The sequence below is a fragment of the Acanthochromis polyacanthus genome, chromosome 13 (assembly GCF_021347895.1).
Source record: "Acanthochromis polyacanthus isolate Apoly-LR-REF ecotype Palm Island chromosome 13, KAUST_Apoly_ChrSc, whole genome shotgun sequence".
In the NCBI taxonomy this organism is placed as follows: domain Eukaryota; kingdom Metazoa; phylum Chordata; class Actinopteri; family Pomacentridae; genus Acanthochromis; species Acanthochromis polyacanthus.
Genome location: NC_067125.1, coordinates 20,678,609 through 20,696,032, shown reverse-complemented (window position 1 = coordinate 20,696,032; position 17,424 = coordinate 20,678,609). Strand labels below are relative to the sequence as shown.

At 40.9% G+C, this 17,424-nt stretch overlaps 1 protein-coding gene across 1 annotated transcript in view; it reads right to left on the bottom strand.

Annotated features, from left to right (window-relative positions):
• nf1a (neurofibromin 1a) overlaps positions 1-17,424 on the bottom strand; it is a 161,692-nt gene that overhangs the window by 6,737 nt on the left and 137,531 nt on the right. The window contains 17 exon segments of the mRNA XM_051958253.1: positions 4,734-4,950; positions 7,486-7,532; positions 7,776-7,799; positions 7,802-7,917; positions 8,949-9,049; positions 9,143-9,261; positions 9,364-9,486; positions 9,606-9,766; positions 11,066-11,201; positions 11,553-11,684; positions 11,791-11,917; positions 13,830-13,970; positions 14,266-14,367; positions 14,905-15,046; positions 15,138-15,199; positions 15,723-15,937; positions 16,188-16,467. Of these exon segments, the coding sequence (XP_051814213.1) occupies positions 4,734-4,950; positions 7,486-7,532; positions 7,776-7,799; positions 7,802-7,917; positions 8,949-9,049; positions 9,143-9,261; positions 9,364-9,486; positions 9,606-9,766; positions 11,066-11,201; positions 11,553-11,684; positions 11,791-11,917; positions 13,830-13,970; positions 14,266-14,367; positions 14,905-15,046; positions 15,138-15,199; positions 15,723-15,937; positions 16,188-16,467 (2,245 nt within the window).

Here is a 17,424-nt window from a genome sequence, read left to right as displayed (position 1 = left end):
ACTGCCACCAAGTTATTAGTCGGGGTGGCTGGTATTTATGATCAGTCCACCCTGGTGCCTCTTTGTATTGTTGTTCTGTGTGTTCCTTTGGTTTGTAAGCACTTGTGGTGGGTGCTACAGACAAATTCGAACTTCTGTTGGCTGCTGTGGATTTGGTGTGGAGCCCTAAGTCTCAGCGGAGACTGAGGCTCCACTTTGCAGTCTGTGTGAAGAAGCCATTCAGTACTTTGAGTATTCGTGAACTGTGTGTTCAGTATGTGTACATATTCATAGGCACCAGTTTTGCTTAGTTCGTTTTGTGCACATTTTGCATTAGTTTTTGTTCCTGGTGGTGGGTGTTGCTGATGTAGTTATGTTTGGCTAGGAAATTCAGTTGTTTTGTTTTAGGAACTCTGTTAGCCTTCATTTTGTTTTATTGCGTTCTTTGATTTAGCAACACTCACCAGTTTTGTGTTCACTGTCACTTTTATGTTCCTTTTGCCACTAAGCAATAAATCTCTTTACCTAAACCAATAACAGCTGGTTATTCTGTTGCGTCCAGCCAACCCCTAGAGGTTGGATCATAACAACCTCCAAAGTCTGTCAGCGACTACTTAAATTACAGGGGCCTCATTTATAAAACATTGCGTAGGATCCATACTAGAAGTTTGCGTATGCCCTTGAATTATAAAACTGTGCGTATGTACAGCTGCACACAATTTCTTCATAAATCACACACCAGCTGGAAGATTGTGCAGGTGGATCCACCTCACATCCTGCCCACAACACACCCACATTTTACCATGAATGGTCAATGCAAAGTAACTCATGAATGTATCTGTATATAAATAAGCTGCTGATCCACAGCATTTTACGCAGCGCCGGCCTGCAGTCTTTTCCCTACACTGCTGTGCGTCAGGATGAATGAATCATGTGTTGATCCAGGCCACCCTGCCACTAAATTTGTTATGATCATGTCCGATGTACATTTTTTCGGTTCACATAGACAAATTCATCTTCACTCGGAGCCCTTACAGCAACATGAGTGCAGTCAGTTATGCTGTTTAATGTTGGACTGTTGACCCACAGTGTAAGGAAGCCTGATGTATTGACTGGTCATGCTTATAATGTCATCCAAAACAGCTGGCATTATTGCGCTGAGGGATGGTTGTGATATCCCAGACCTAAAGGACATCATTTAACTGTATATCAGACCCAGATAAGATTTAGACAACAAATGTAATCTCATATATTCTTCATATAAAACACATACCTGTCGGCCACTTCCCGCTGGAAGGAGCCGGTCGCCACAAACCGCAGAGTGGTCAGCACCTGTGTCTGTACCGGGATGGCGTGGTTTGGGCGGGTGGGTCAGTCTAAGACAGGGCCCAGTTCAGCACATAGATCCAAGAGCACTGCTCTAGGGAATCTAAATCGGCTTATTAGCCAGTCATCGTCATGGGCCAGGAAATCTCCGTGATCCCTGAACTCTCTCTCCATTCTTATCTACCATTTATGTGATTTCCAGCAATGCCAGCGCATCCATTGTGCCACATTACGCACGGCTGTCACCCGCTATTTATCCGCTTGATCAGCGATTGGACTAATTGTCACATGCCTTTACCAAATTAGTAATCAATCAGTGCCACTCACTGCTCTATATCATTTGAAGATGGAAGTTTGATATATGAACATAATTCTGCAAATACAGTCGTAGGCCGAATGGCGCACTATAGGAACATCTACAACAATGAGGATTTATGATTATCCGGCTCTACAAGTCTAATATGTGATGACAATAAAGGTTTGAGATCAATCCGGCTTCAATTCACCACTTCACCCTCCGGCACTGCCGTTCCCTCTGTCTCCAAAATGTGCGTAAGCAAGTTTGTTTTTAGAAATCACAACCTTTGCGTAGAAAGTGGCGTACGCACTTTCTAGCCCTGTTTAGTGCGTACGCAAGCTTTATTAATGAGGCCCCAGGTCTTTTATGATGAATTATAAAGGTACTGATGATTGAGAATCTCCTCATACAGGCTCTCCTGAGAACAAACACTTCTTTAAAGCATCATTTGTTGTCCTGTCACATGCACAGTAAGCACACTGGCAGCGCAGACAGTCCCTTGTGAACTTGGCTGGATGACAAAAGTCACATCACGAGTGTCCCTTATTTGTACATGGCATACATCAACAGTTCCCAAACACAGTGGGAAGTTCCAAATTCTCTAGAAATCCTGTGCTGTGTTCATTATCCCTGAGATGGGAAGGCAACTCCATCGTACTCTGCACTTTTTAGGATTTATCATTTTTATGGTGCAATAATCCAAATCTGTAACTGCTACACACGTGGACAAAATTGTTGGTACCCCTCAGTTAAAGAAGGAAAAACCCACAATTCTCACTGAAATCACTTGAAACTCACAAAAGTAACAATAAATAAAAATTTATTGAAAATTAAATAATCAAAAACAGCCATTACTTTTGAATTGTTGATTAACATAATTATTGAAAAAAACAAACTAATGAAACAGGCCTGGACAAAAATGATGGTACCTCTATAAAAGATTGAAAACTATTTGACCAGAGTGACATGATTAACTCAGGTGTGTCATTTAATTGACATCACAGGTGTTTCCAAACTCATAATCAGTCAGTCTGCCTATTTAAAGGGAGACAAGTAGTCACCCTGCTGTTTGGTGAAAAGGTGTGTACCACACTGAACATGGACAACAGAAAGCGAAGGAGAGAATTGTCCCAGGACATCCGAAAAAAAATTATAGACAAACATCTTAAAGGTAAAGGCTATAAGACCATCTCTAAACAGCTTGAAGTTCCTGTGACAACAGTGGCTCATATTATTCAGAAGTTCAAGACCCACGGGACAGTAGCCAACCTCCCTGGACGTAGCCGCAAGAGGAAAATTGATGACAAATTTAAGAGACGGATCGTTGGAATTGTATCCAAAGAGCCCAGAGCAACCTCCAAAGAAATTAAAGGTGAACTCCAAGGGCAAGGTACATCAGTGTCAGATCGCACCATTCGTCGTTGTTTGAGCCAAAGTGGACTTCATGGGAGACGACCAAGGAGGACACCACTGCTGAAAAAAACTCATAAAAAAGCGAGACTGGAATTTGCAAAAATGCATGTTGACAAGCCACAAAGCTTCTGGGAGAATGTCCTTTGGACAGATGAGACCAAACTGGAGCTTTTTGGTAAGGCACATCAACTCTATGTTCATAGACTCAAAAACCAAGCATACGAAGAAAAGAACACTGTCCCTACGGTGAAACATGGAGGAGGCTCAGTAATGTTTTGGGGCTGCTTTGCTGCATCTGGCACAGGGTGTCTTGAAAGTGTGCAAGGTACGATGAAATCTGAAGACTATCAAGGCATTCTGGAGAGAAATGTGCTGCCTAGTGTCAGAAAGCTTGGTCTCAGTCACAGGTCATGGGTCTTCCAACAGGACAACGATCCAAAACACACAGCCAAAAACACCCAAGAATGGCTGAGAGAAAAGCGTTGGACTATTCTAAAGTGGCCTTCTATGAGCCCAGATCTGAATCCCATTGAACATATGTGGAAGGAGCTGAAACATGCCATTTGGAGAAGACACCCATCAAACCTGAGACAACTGGAGCTGTTTGCTCATGAGGAGTGGGCCAAAATACCTGTTGACAGCTGCAGAACGCTCATTGACAAATACAGAAATGGTTTAATTGCAGTGATTGCCTCAAAAGGTTGTGCAACAAAATATTAAGTTGTGGGTACCATCATTTTTGTCCAGCCCTATTTCATTAGTTTGTTTTTTTAAATAATTATGTTAATCAACAATTCAAAAGTGATGGCTGATTTTGATTATTTAATTTTCAATAAATTTTTATTTATTGTTACTTTTGTGAGTTTCAAGTGATTTCAGTGAGAATTGTGGGTTTTTCCTTCTTTAACTGAGGGGTACCAACAATTTTGTCCACGTGTGTATATCCTGTAAAAAAGTGCAAAGTCACAGCCTTTCAGAAACATCCACTGGAGCTCTGTGTCTCTTTGGTGTCTGACATTAGGAGAAATGTAAATGCCTACATGGCAGACTGAAACAAACCCTGTAATCTAGAACAAATGTCAACAGTCAGTACGTGGGGATGAAGAAACTTTGAATTGACTTTATTTAGCCTAACCTATTCCCTCTTTATCTCTGTCAAAGAGCAGATGCTTTGAGGACCCTCCAATGGTAGATTAAACAATAAACCTTCCTTCCTTTAAAATAACTTCTAATTCTGCTGATTTCTCCTGGTCAGTGAAAGGCTTTTACTTTTAGTCATGCTAGCATTCTTTGAGAATGCTCTGCTGTTACACCTGATTTCCTACAAACTCTCAAACATTTGACCTTCATCAATGTATCTGACATGGAATTGATCAAACAACAGAGGATGCTGTAGCATAATCAAATGACCTACTAACCCCTGCATTCCTGAACTCTGAGTGCAGTTTTTCTACCCAGGCATCATGACTTTTTATCTATTATTAAAAAATAATATCACAGTATTAAAGACAACAGTAGAAATTTCAGTCTGGAAAACGTCTTCCTAGTCCTAGAGTTCGACTTGAATCAATGAATCTTGACAACATTTAGAAATCAAAAAGTTGAGTGGACCAGAGGACAAGGAGCATGAGAGGAGGAAGTACACATATTGTGGAGCATGGATTGTTTCAGTGTTGTCCATGCAGAGTCAGTGATGGTGTGTGTGACAGAGTGAGACCTGGTGAGTGCTGTGAAGTGGCCAGTGAGGTCATGGAGTTGGACAGGTTGAGGTTGGCAGTGATGCTCAGCTGGCTCTGGCTTGTTGGGGGGTATGGGGAGGTGGGTGTCCTCAGCTGCTCCTCCCCTCGCTCCTCATCAGCCGCTGGCAGGTAGCTGTCAATCAACGCGTCCAGAAACTTGACAATCAGTTCGGCATAGTCTGGTATCTGGGTTTGCTGCAGGGTTCACAGGTGTGTCGGAAAGGCACAGTGAAGAAGAGAAATGTTACACTAACAGTGTTAATCAAGTCTTACACCAGTGCTGACTGGGTTAACACTGCAGATGATCTGTCATCAGTCAGTGTAACCTAACCACTGTGATCAAGCACCACAAAAACCTTGCTGCACATTTTCTACATGAATTATATGAAAACATAACATCATTCAAATTACTCTTTTTACATGATTGGAAATATATTAGGATCGTGGTCACAAAATTAGCATAAAACTACTTGGCCTATCAGGAAAGCCAGGGGGAATGCACAACTACAAGGATCATAAATCAAAGAGGAGAAATCTACATTTTGTGGTGACTTGATGAAACATTCACATTGATGACTCTGTAAAAAGAACTTAGCTCAATTTATTACTTTGTTGAAAGAACAGCTTTAAATTTGCAGTAAGACAAAATCTTGTTTAGTTTTTAGCAGTTCAGAGAGCAGAGAAATGCTTTGAATGCTTTTCCCTACAATCTAAAGTATAATCTTAAATAGACAGTAGCTGGCTTGTTTCAGACAATGGATAAACTGAAAGACTGCACAAAGGGTCAGCACAAAATAAACAAGATTATTTTTTCAACTTTGAGTTGTGGAAATTTACTCCAGTGAAGCTGAAGAATAAAGTATAGAGTTGGACAAGCGATGAACTGGTCCCCTTCGACACCATGTCTCAAAAGTTTGTTTTCCCCACTGGACAACATGTTTGATTTGACCTGCTCAATCAGGTACAGTTTGGTTGTTAGTCTGGTCAAACTGTCATGTCCCAGTGTATAAATTTCTTGCTTGATCAAATTCCATTACACTCCCAACCAAACTTTGGAAGCGTTGTTACGATGGCCAAAAGTAAGGGTGGAAAAGTTACTCTTTCAGAGTCTGAGATTCGTGTACAGGTCATTTGTCTTTGAAATGAGGGAAAAATTGGTCAGCAGGTAGATCAAACCCTTGGCAAAAGTATCCACTGGGTGCAGAAGTGGTGGCAAAGGTACAACAAAAGAGGATCCTTCAAAGTCCTTACTAGCTCAGGACGTCTATTTGGATTAACTGCAAGAACCAAGGATGAGAAAGGCTGATAGTAAAAGACACCAGTCATGCTGTGACTCCGTCAGAGGCTGAAAAATCTTGCAGAAAATGTTCCTAAGAGCACTGTGCATTGTTACTTAACAGAAACATTGACTGACAGCTAACAAGAGGCAGCGTACCGTGCGACTCACCAAACTGAAAAAGGGGAAGAGACTGGTCTTTGCAAAGAAGTCCATAATACTGTCTTCAAAAGACTGGGAGAACTGGATTTTCTTTGATGAATGCCCTCTCTGCTTATTTCTGACACAAACAGCCAAAACAACCGTATCCATACAGATGATGGAGAAAAAGTACCATCTTCTGAGCAGTGAAATTCAGTGCCCATAGTTTGGTTTGGGGGGTATGTCCACTTCAGGTCTCAGAGTTGCACATTGTGCCTCAAGGTACCACTGTTAATGCACAATATTACATTTTAATATGTTATATATTATACCAACAACATTCTAGAAAAGGTACTACTTTCAGTTTTGGCCAGGAGGAAAAAAATTGAGGCCTGTGACTGAATGGAAAATGTTTAACAGATGTTCAGAATTGGTATTTATGTAAGACGGTGCCTCTGCTCACACTGCCCGTATGACTCAGTAATGGTACTCTGGGCTTCTACCTGGCTTTCTGCATTAGGAGGAATGGCCACCAAACTCTTCTGACCTCAACCCAATGGAGACCTGTTGGGGAATCCTGAACAGTCACATCTTTACCAGTCCACCACGACCACCATGAAACATCTCAACTTTCGGGCTGTGTGGGAGTGGGGAAGATGGAACCATCCACACTCAAGAACCTCGTACATTCCACGTCTAAAAGACTGAAAGCTGTGATCAAAGTGAAAGGGGGAAATATGGCTATTGAATAAATTGATTATATTGCATATTCAGTCTTTGAGCTTTGTTTTTCTGAGGACAATGAACTTTTGGGACATGGTGTAAGTGCCTGAATAGAATTGAGTTTAAATTGCTCAGTGGGACAATTCTGGTTTCACTGATAGCGCCACACTTTCAATGCCTGGTGCTCTGTGGGGAAACTACAATACACATGACCACAGTCTTTGGGCATGACGTTTGATGGCACAGAGTCGATGGGAGGTGGGTCCCTGTAATTTTGCATGTGATACTATTTCATTCTGTAACATTGACTGTCTACTTTCCATCTTTCTATGTTGTTGAGCAGCAGCAAAATTTAGTATTACATGAAAATATGTCTAGAAATGATCCCCAGCCTCTCTACTACTGGTGTGTGTGTGTGTGTGTGTGTCTGTGCGCGTGCGTGCTTGTGAGAGGTCGATGCTTCATATATCACCAAACCAATTGGCAGGTTGGTTGCAGAACTGTTGTGTAACTGCTTGGTAAGCTAAATTTCTCCTGGAAAAGCGGCCTCGAGAAAATGATAAAACGGCAGGAGGAAGCATCATTCATACCTTAGAGAAGGGTCCAGCAAACCTCCACAGTCCATTAAAGCCAAAGCCTGTGAAATGAGAAGGAGACACTGAAGGTGAGAGTGAAGAAGAGAGGGGAGGTGAGATATGAGGAGAGGTAGAACACAGGGATCTTTTCTGTACATTTGAAAATGCTTGTTTCCAAAAGCTCAACGCTGGTATACTTTTCAATTAACTGTTCCAGCTTTTGGGCAGCATGTCGAGTTTCAAAATATAATCAGAGGAATTAACATGTTTAGCACGTACAAAGTGAAAATATCAGCAAGTATTACTTTGTAAATAAGAGGGCTGGTACTGGGGGGTGACTCCTCATGGTACACCACACTCTGGACAATGCCATGGACAGGGTTCAGGAGGTTGGTGTCCTGGCACATGGACAGCACAGTGTTGATCTTGGAGTCCAGCAGATTGTGGCTGAGGAGAAGACGTACACACAAACACCTATTGTAAATTCTATATAAAAAGCATATGGCACTCAATGTGAGTGCATTAAAACAAGCTTACAGCTTGTACTGTGGCTTTGATCAAATACATTTGTCATGGTGCAAGTATTTTTACACTAAGACACTGTGGCTGACCAGCAGTTAAACTTAGGGTTTATCGTACATCTCAAGAGTCTGAAGCGAGAAAACCATGGTGAGGTACAAATAGCAGGGTGATATTTGCGATCACAAATGTGCAGACTCAGGAAATCCCTCAAACTAAGAGTCAAAAAGCTTTTGAATGGAACAGAAAAACACAGCAAAGACCGTAACAATACAAAAAAATTCCAGTGTTGCAAAACGTCAATGCAGACCTGTAGCCGAGATCACCTATACATGTCAGGACTCACTGCTTCAGCAAATTTGTCAGTAAGCTTTGGCCTAGTCTCTTTGGATGAATAAAAAGGACTAACAGTGGCCTCATAGCCAGTTACTACTCTGTCTAAAAACTCTTGCGCTTCTAAGTATTTGCTCCATAATACTGTTAACAAACCAAAAAATGTAAATAGTGCCACACTCTTTATTTCAGGTAGACAGAACACAATGCTTTTCAAATGTACACATTCACTGGAAAAAAGAAGAACAAAATTGCTGAATTTAAAACTTTTTTAAATGTATTTTTATGTATCATTTTCAAAATAGAACAGTAAATGTCAACCTACTTCAACAGGCTTAGTTGCTGCTCTGCCTAAGACAAACCTAACAGCAGCCTCAACCAAGGCAGGTTTCACTTAACTCACAAGTACCAAAAAGGAAATATGATCTCTGTGTGTGCACCCTGGTGTCACAACATATTCTGAACTTTTTGATTTTTGGAGAATATGTGTCAGAGCAATCTAAGAGCAACATGAAGCTTGGCCTAACACTACAGAGAATACTACAAGATCCAAACAGAGACCAAGATTATTTGCCCTGATCCACAGCAAAGTCATTGAAGACAGAGGCAAGATGTTGGTTACTTACACAACAGGAAAAACCTTTGGGAAGACAACGCTAGCTTCAGCTAAGTACTCGTACAGAATCCTCTGGTCAAAATCATCAGTGGTGTATTTGACCTGGGTGGCCTGGAACACAGAGCAACACAGAACCATTGACAAGGTCATAAAAAGTGACAGAGAATAAAGCCAACTTTACAACTATGTTGCGTGTTTCCTCACCAGCACAGTGAGGAGCAGAGCCTGGATCTTTGGGTCAGTGAGCACCTCCTCATCCAGCAGAACATTGGATTCTGATACAGACACCTTGCGAAGGTGAGAGTTTCCAATTCTTTGTGTCTCTGTAATCATAACAGTGAAACATTACATTAAATTTCCTCAGTTTCGAATCATATCAAAAATAGATTGTAATGCCACTTTAGTACTCTGTCTTGCACTCTCACCTATCTCATAGTCATTCTCTGCTACGCGCCTCATCTTGGGAGGCGTAGTCATACCAGATTCCATCTCTGGTCTCTTTGGTGCTTTGGAGTCTGATATGAGATGATCAAAACTCTTCCTGGTGCCTGGCAAAACATAAACACAACACATACATTTGCAGCCTGGAGATTTAACATGGCTATTACTTGGATGCTCCTCTTTGAAAAAAATCAACAGCTGTAGACTGCTATGGGATAATTCATACCCAAGAGCTTCTTGGTATTGGCCTGTGATGGCTGGCCCATGTCCAGGCTCATGGACTTGCGTGTTCGTGGACTGATCTGGCCCATCGTGGGGTAGTGGTGGGCTGAAAGGTAGCGATCTGAAACCTGAGGTGACGTCCATGGCTGAGTCTCTTGCAGAGTTCTGAGAAGAAGGTGAGTGGCTCAAGGTTAAGTAGCAGATTATAGCAGATCATAAATTATTTAAAACCTCGAACCTGCACAACAGATGACACAAAATAAACTATGGTTATGTTATAATTTCTATAATTCCACATTATATACCATATCACAAAAAGACTTAATAGGTCCCTGTAATAGTATGTTAAATGCAGTATGCCAAAAATACTCAATTTAGCTTAATTTAATTCAATTTTATTTATATAGCACCACTTCACAGCATATGCCATCTTACAGCACTTCACACTGGAAGGACAAAAAAACAAAAACAAACAACATTAAATAAGGCCAAATGTCCTACTACCTATAGCTGGATTTGAGGTATTCAGGGTCAGCATGCTTCACAGGTCACTGTGACAGATAATCCTCAGCAGGGTTACAATACACATACAGTGTCACACATGAGTCGTAAACACACAAAACAACTGTGACAGTCAAAGTGTGAGGCGCATTACTATGACAAAGTAGTATGTCCCAGTTGTATGTATCATGAAACATCATGAAACAGTATGTACTTTGTGAGGGCAGTTACAGTATGTACTTAAAATAAAAATAAAAAGCAAAACAAACTGATAGAGATTGGATGGATGGATGGATGGATGACTTTAGTAACTTAAAAACATGTTACTTTGTAAAGAGCACAACTTGCAATGCAGTTTCATTCACGTTTTGCCATAACCAGCCCCCTGTCCTAGAGCAGAAGCTGTTGATTGGATCTTTTGAGCCTAACTACCTAATTTTTATTTAGACAGAGGATCAGACAGCTCTATTGATCTTCTGGTGTCAAGGTTATCTGGACAGGAGAAAAAAGAATCTGGTGGTACACAGGAAAAAGTTTATCTAACTGACTCCATCAGGCCACCAATCTTGGTCCTCTTAGATTTGCAAACTGACAATAACTATACAAAGATCACAGATGTAATGAAATATATCGATCAAAGACATAAATAGTTCCAGTGAATAGGGGATAAATATCAGAGTCCTGGTTTTGACATACTGGGAAATATTATTTTATTTATTTAAAAAAAAAAACAGAAATGGCAAAAAGCTGGATACTCCTGTCTTGTGCTAAAGTGAAACCCAAACTGACCACGTTAAGTGATCAGAGCTCAAACTTTGCATTAAAAAATAAGATAATATTGAAAAAGTCTGCTTCTTAAAATGAGTGAGCTTAGAAGCATGCTCAATTTCAAGAAGAGTGCCTAGATGTGGTGTGGAAGGGTAAGACATCACTCTTGGCTTTGCCTTCTGTTCATCAGCTCACCTGCATGTAGGATCAGTGATGTGACTGGAGTAGGTGTCCATGGGCACCGGGTCCATGGAAAGGTCAGAAATCAGTAAAGACTTCCTGTGTTTGAGGCTGCAGCGACTTCGGACCTCTTCAGATACAGTGAGCAGCCCTGCACAGAAAAATGAGAAGGTGGGAATGATGGTCATCACAGACAGCAGGGAGGACCCAGACCAATCAAAACAACATGTTAGCAAGGGTTTACACATCATAAATTTGTTCTGTTTTTGTTTTGTAAAATCCCCTCCAACTTCTGACAAAGAACCTGTTACAAAAACTAACTCAGAGCCTCAACTTCTACACATGCCACATCAGCCCTTCATTTTTCTTTGCTGATCTTTTTCTGTAGTTATGATGTCATCATGACTTTAAAGATGACCAGGATTTCAGTACTTTATAGTAATTTCTAATGTAGTTCTGAGATTTACAAGTGAGGCTGTGGATGGTAGATTGACATACATACCAGCCAGGTAGGCCACACTCTGGGTGTTGACCTCAAACTTGTCACATTTCAGATGCTTGCTGATGAGGGTCAACAATGTGTGCAGGATTCTAACTGTTCTCGCTACTGTGGTGGGTGATGGGTGTCTGTAGCCTGTAGAGACATTTACAGACAAAGACAGTCAATAAGTTTTTCTGTATAAGTGACTGGAATAAACATGTACACAGAATGATTCATCAAACATCACACATTACTTTACCTTTGAGTAGGTGGCCCACTAGTGCAAAGTTGAAATTGGCACTAAAGTTGAGGCCCACAAAATGATCCATCTGCTTACAGTGCCATTCCAAGGGACGTCTGATCTCCATGAAGACTTCTTCTGGACTCTGGAGGAGGATATTATAGCAGATGAGGGGCATAGGCAGCTCAATTTCATTATGTAATCTTACAGAAACCATTTTCTGTCAATAGCTACACATAATCCAATTCCTGCACAAATTAGTAGACCTTTTCATGTATTTAACTCAATGCTCCTGAAGTGTTCAGTGTGTGTCCGGTTCTCTTTACTCAAAAATATACAGTTCTCATGCAAGTGGTTGTTTGGTACCTCAATGTAACTCTACACTTCCAAAAGCTTGCCAGAGCTCATGACACATGTAGAACTAAGAATTAAATTTCAGGTGTCCGCGTTTCAGACTTAAATTGTTGAAAATGTCAGACTTTAATGGCAGGAGGTGAAGAACAGCCAAAAAATTAAGGGTTGTGTGGAGTGATAGACAGCATCATAGAAGTCTCATCAGTGACTGCGTTTACATGCACTTCAGTAACCTAATTACTGAGAGCAACCTGGGAAGGAAAACCAGATTGTTTAAATGTTTTACACATGCTGCTGTAACCTGGTTACCTAAGACCATAAAGATAAACAAGCTTGTTTGGAATCATATTTTGCACTCCCACTAACCCAAACTAAAGGGAAATTTCATTTCTTAACTGAATACCTGACAGTATTTCCATGCATCTGCGCTTTGCCATTTGTAAAGATGGAATCTGATCAGACTTGTATTTTGTCTCTCATAATGACTAGCCTCTCCAATAAATGGCTGATTACACACCTGGTTATTCAGAAAAGTCTTAGAGAAAGCTGCATTGTCCACAGGAAATATACCTGGGGAAATCATGTTTCATAAACTCCCTACTAAGTAAATGCACATAAAAGTCCTCGGACACTTCCCAGGGTGGTCTAGGTTAGCTGTCTAATGTAAATGAACGGATGCACAGTTGTAAACAAAATTTTATATATGCTTGAAAAGATCTAGTATATCATCACAGTCTTGAGTTTCCAATGACTCCTACAACTTGAACTTTTCTATGATGGAATGATTGAAACATATATTTTGGTTCTTTCATAGATTTAATATAGATCTTCTGGAAATATGACAGAACCTGTAGGGTCAAAAATATATATAAAGCAATTTGAATTATCAGTTTTGGTGATGTAGAAAGCTGTGTTAATCAAATTTTCTTAGTGGCATGACCTCTTACCTTCTTGTGAGAGATTATAATTGACAGCTCCAGACTTATCTGAGTGTCACTCAGTCACAAACACCACAGTGGGAAAGTCTGAAGAGCTAAGTACAGATCTGAAGCAAATCATTGACTTAAAGAACTCAGGAAAATTACCATTTCAAAGATTCTTCAGATCCCAAAATTAACTGTGCAAACAATTGTTTCTACGAACAAAGTGCACGGTACAAAAACATAACTGATCAGGGAGGTGAAGAGTCAACCAAGAGGCACCAAAAAAGCAAAGATTCAGAAGCTGCTAGAAAAGTGTCCTCAGTCAAGTGGAGTTCACAAGAATTAAGAATAGAGGTTTGAGACTAGCGCTTCTAAAGTCCTGACTTAAACCCCATCAAGAATCTGTGGACTGTGCTGAACAAACAAGTCTGTGTCAGAAAGCCAATAAATTTAGCTTAACTACCTCAATTCTGGCAAGAAGAGTGGTCAAAAACACAACCAGAAGTTGGCCAGAAGCTCGCAGACAACCACAGAAAGCACCTAATTGAGGTAAAAATGGCCAAAGGACATTTAACGAAATATTAGAATTTCTGTATTTACATTTTGGACCCAGTAGATTTAGTCATATTTCCAGACAACACATGAGTTGTAAGAGTCAATAGAAACTCAAGACTGCCATGACAGTATGGAAAACAGCCTTTGGTTCAAGTAACTTCAAAGCAAGGGGGTGGTGGAGGGGAAGGTATCTGTGCTTTCTAGAATGTACTGAGTGTATTTTGCCTTGTCATTGAAGACACGCATTGAATCCAGTGTGTGGAGATTCTGTTCCAGTAGGGCGGTTCCAGCAGAGTATAAGTTCACTTCATCCAGCTGCAGCACAGCTACCGCCACCCAGAACAGAGCTTTGTGCATGGGAGACTCCTGAAACACACACAGAGTGGGTTGTACTGTTCTTGTAAAAAACATAAAGACTAAACTGTAAGCATGGCAGAGGAATGAAGAGAGTCGCTACTGGACTACTATGAACACTCTGTAGCAATCTAAGACAGAGAGATAGTAACTCTAACTCAGACTCATGCAACAGGCAAGTATTTCAAACAACAAAACTTGACACCTTAGCTCAATCCTTTGAAAAACCTGCAAATTTTTAATCAAGAAGGCATACGCTACCCATCCACCATACAACAAACAGATACAGGTGACAGTAGTTACATACCTTGCTAAGTAGCGGCTGCAGCTTGGTGAGAGCAATGACTGTGGCCTCTATTAATACTTGGCTGTTATAATTGTCCGGCCCCTTCAGGCAGCTCTCCAGACCCTGTGATGGTAGAAGAAATATGAGAGCAAGAGGGAGGGAGTGACAGAGAGGAGGGATGGGAGGGCAGGAACAAATTTTATGGAACTTTATGAGAGCATTCCAAAAGGTAATGCTGAGCAGTAAAAAAAGGTTTCAACAACCTTCAGAGGGCTGATTGGCTGGGAACAGAATTATAGTTATTTAAGGCAAATCTTTGATCAAAATAAAAATCAAAATTGTGCAACAACCCTCTGACACACTCAAGTGTATTGCCAACCCCAGTGCAATATTTTAACCATTTTACAGTAATGCTGATCAGCATATTTTCACATATTAAAAGTTCAGTTTTCCCCAATAAAAATCTGAAGGGCACTTACTGTGTTGAGGAGAGAAAGAAATGAATCAGTGAAGTAGCATAACTTAACATTATCACAAGCTTGGTGGAAGTGTCTAGCGTACTTGGCACCATTTATCGATGTTTAATAGACTGAAACCCGTCATATTCATAGGTCAGAGCACAGGGCAAACAGGGCAGAGTAAGTGAAAGAATGCTCTCACCCGGTCTATGCTGAGCAGAGGGCTGGCCTTACTGAGGATTCGGATGATCTGTTTGATCTGACTATGGCTCACTCTTTTGCTGATGCAGCCAAACACCACCAGCGCTCTGGGTTGGAGAGATGGGTTGTACTGGAATGCAAACCTGGAATCCAAACACACAAACACATATGTTCCACTCTCACGTCCATGTTGTGAGCACGAATACATTAAAATAGGAAGGAGGAGGCTCATACTTCTGTGCAAGCTCCGTCCACTGGTCTAACCATTTGCTGGTTGGGATGTCCCTCATACACGCCTGAAGCAAAGACAACACAAACCAAACAGACTGAAAGAAACTGACAGGTTTGAGAATGCAGACATTGAAGTATATTGAAGTGTATACTGTGACCATCAATGCAAGTTGTGCTATGTATTTTCAGTTTGGATAGATTGGGTAGTCCTGCTACAAATAAACTGTGGGAAACAAGGGATCCCAAAATCTAAACAGGCCTTCCCGCCACACAATGAAACATTCCTAATCAATATGTATGCTGCAGCTCATAGTTTTATGTGATGATCAAGAGTAACCTGTTGTATTACCATCTGGTTCTACATCTTTCATTGTTATGTTTCGCAATCAAATCACTATGTCAATCAGCATTTCTCAACGTGAACACACTGTGATTGAATGCTGCCAGTTTTATTATTGAAACATTTTCTGGCCAATTTCACAACTCTCACTGACGTGGGTTTCCCATATGGGGAAAACAAGCATTGGCAGAGAAAACAAGGAGAGAAAATTTTTTTTTTTCGAATAAGACAAGATTTTCTCTGCTTACCTCCATGATTTCCAGTAAGGCCTCAGTGACAGTCTCCAAGGAGGACAGGGCGAAGGTCTCCCTCTCATATGAGCCCGGTGAGAATGAACGGTCTCTGTAGCTAGAGCGAAAGGCTATGACGGCAGCTGACTTGACTTTGCTGATGCCAAACAGCAGATAGAACTTGGGAAGGGAGAACTCCGTCAGGCTCAGCCTCAGAACCTGCTTTGTCTCCTCTGAAATCATTCAACACATCAACAAACATTTAGTTTAGAGATACACAAGGTGGTTATGTTCGACCTGCACGTGTATTCACAGCAGTGCTTGCATGCTCCCCACTACTAAGTAACTTTTGCTTCAGTACTCTTAGCTTTAGTGCTGCTCTTATATTTCCACGAACTGTAAAAGTACTTTGCTACAAAGTCTTTTAAATACCTAACCCTAACAATCAAGCATCCTAAACAATCAGCTGAAATATGTCCGTACCACTGAAGTTCAGCTGTGAGCAGGTGCAGAGGGAATGGATAATGTTGATAACCAAACCATGGGTGGAGGCCCTGAGTGACAGAGGCCCCGTGGCGACCAGCAGGGTCACCACATGGAACAAGTATGGCAAGTGGGCGGCGACATCAAGGGAGTTGTTGAAGGACAGCATCAGCATGTAGCGGGCCAAGATTGCGATGTCATCCCACATCAGGTGCTGCTCAAGTGTGGGCGTTGGTGACAGGCAAGTCTTGTCAATGATCTTACACATCCGACCAATAACCTGTCAAAAAACAAGAGAATGTTAACAATTAAAAACTACAGACAAGAGTCAACGGTCTCACAAAAGGTTTAGTAAAATTACAATGCCTGATAGAAAGGTGAAACAAGACTTGATCAATAGTTCCTTTTTCCTCACTATCAATGAAATCCACTGTACGTAGTCAGCTATGACGACAAATCTCATACAGTATATCTGCAATGCATCTACAGTTGTGAATAAAAGTTTACATAAACTTGAAAAGACCCTGTATATCACTGCCCAAATCATTCAAGATCTTCCTGAAATATGACAAAATGTGTTGGATAAAAAAAAAAAAAACATCTACAGCAACTTGATACTTGAATCATCAGTTTTGATGATGTGTGAGGGACACTGGGGCTTTTGGCTGCCAGTGGAAGTTTGCTCTACAAAAAATGGATGGAATAATAATGAAGGAGGATTATTTCCATATTCTGCAAGGAAATCTTAAATCTTTAGCCTGAGGTTGGGCCTTGGATGTTTCTGGGTGTTCCAGCAACACAATGTCCCCAAACACACATCATAAGTGTTAAGGACATGGCAAGATCAGGCTTCAATTAAGGTTTTAGACTGGAGTCTCCAAAACCCTGACTTCAACCCCACTGAGTATCTGTGGATTGTACAGAAGAAACAATTTTGTGTCAGAAAGCCAACAAATTTTGTTAAACTGCACCAATTCTGTCAAGAGGAGTCATCAAAGATACAACCAGAGGCTTGTAGACTGCTACCAAAAGCACCGCTTGAGGTAAAAACGGCCAAAGATCAATTAACTAAATATTAGCATTGCTGGCTATATATTTTTTACCCAGCAACTTCGGTCATATTTCCAAAGACTTATAGTAACGAGTGGTGAGACACGGTAAAAAAAATTAATCGCAAATAATTGCATTGTTATGCACAAAAGTAAAAAATGAATTTAAAAGTGGTACTGCTCTTAAA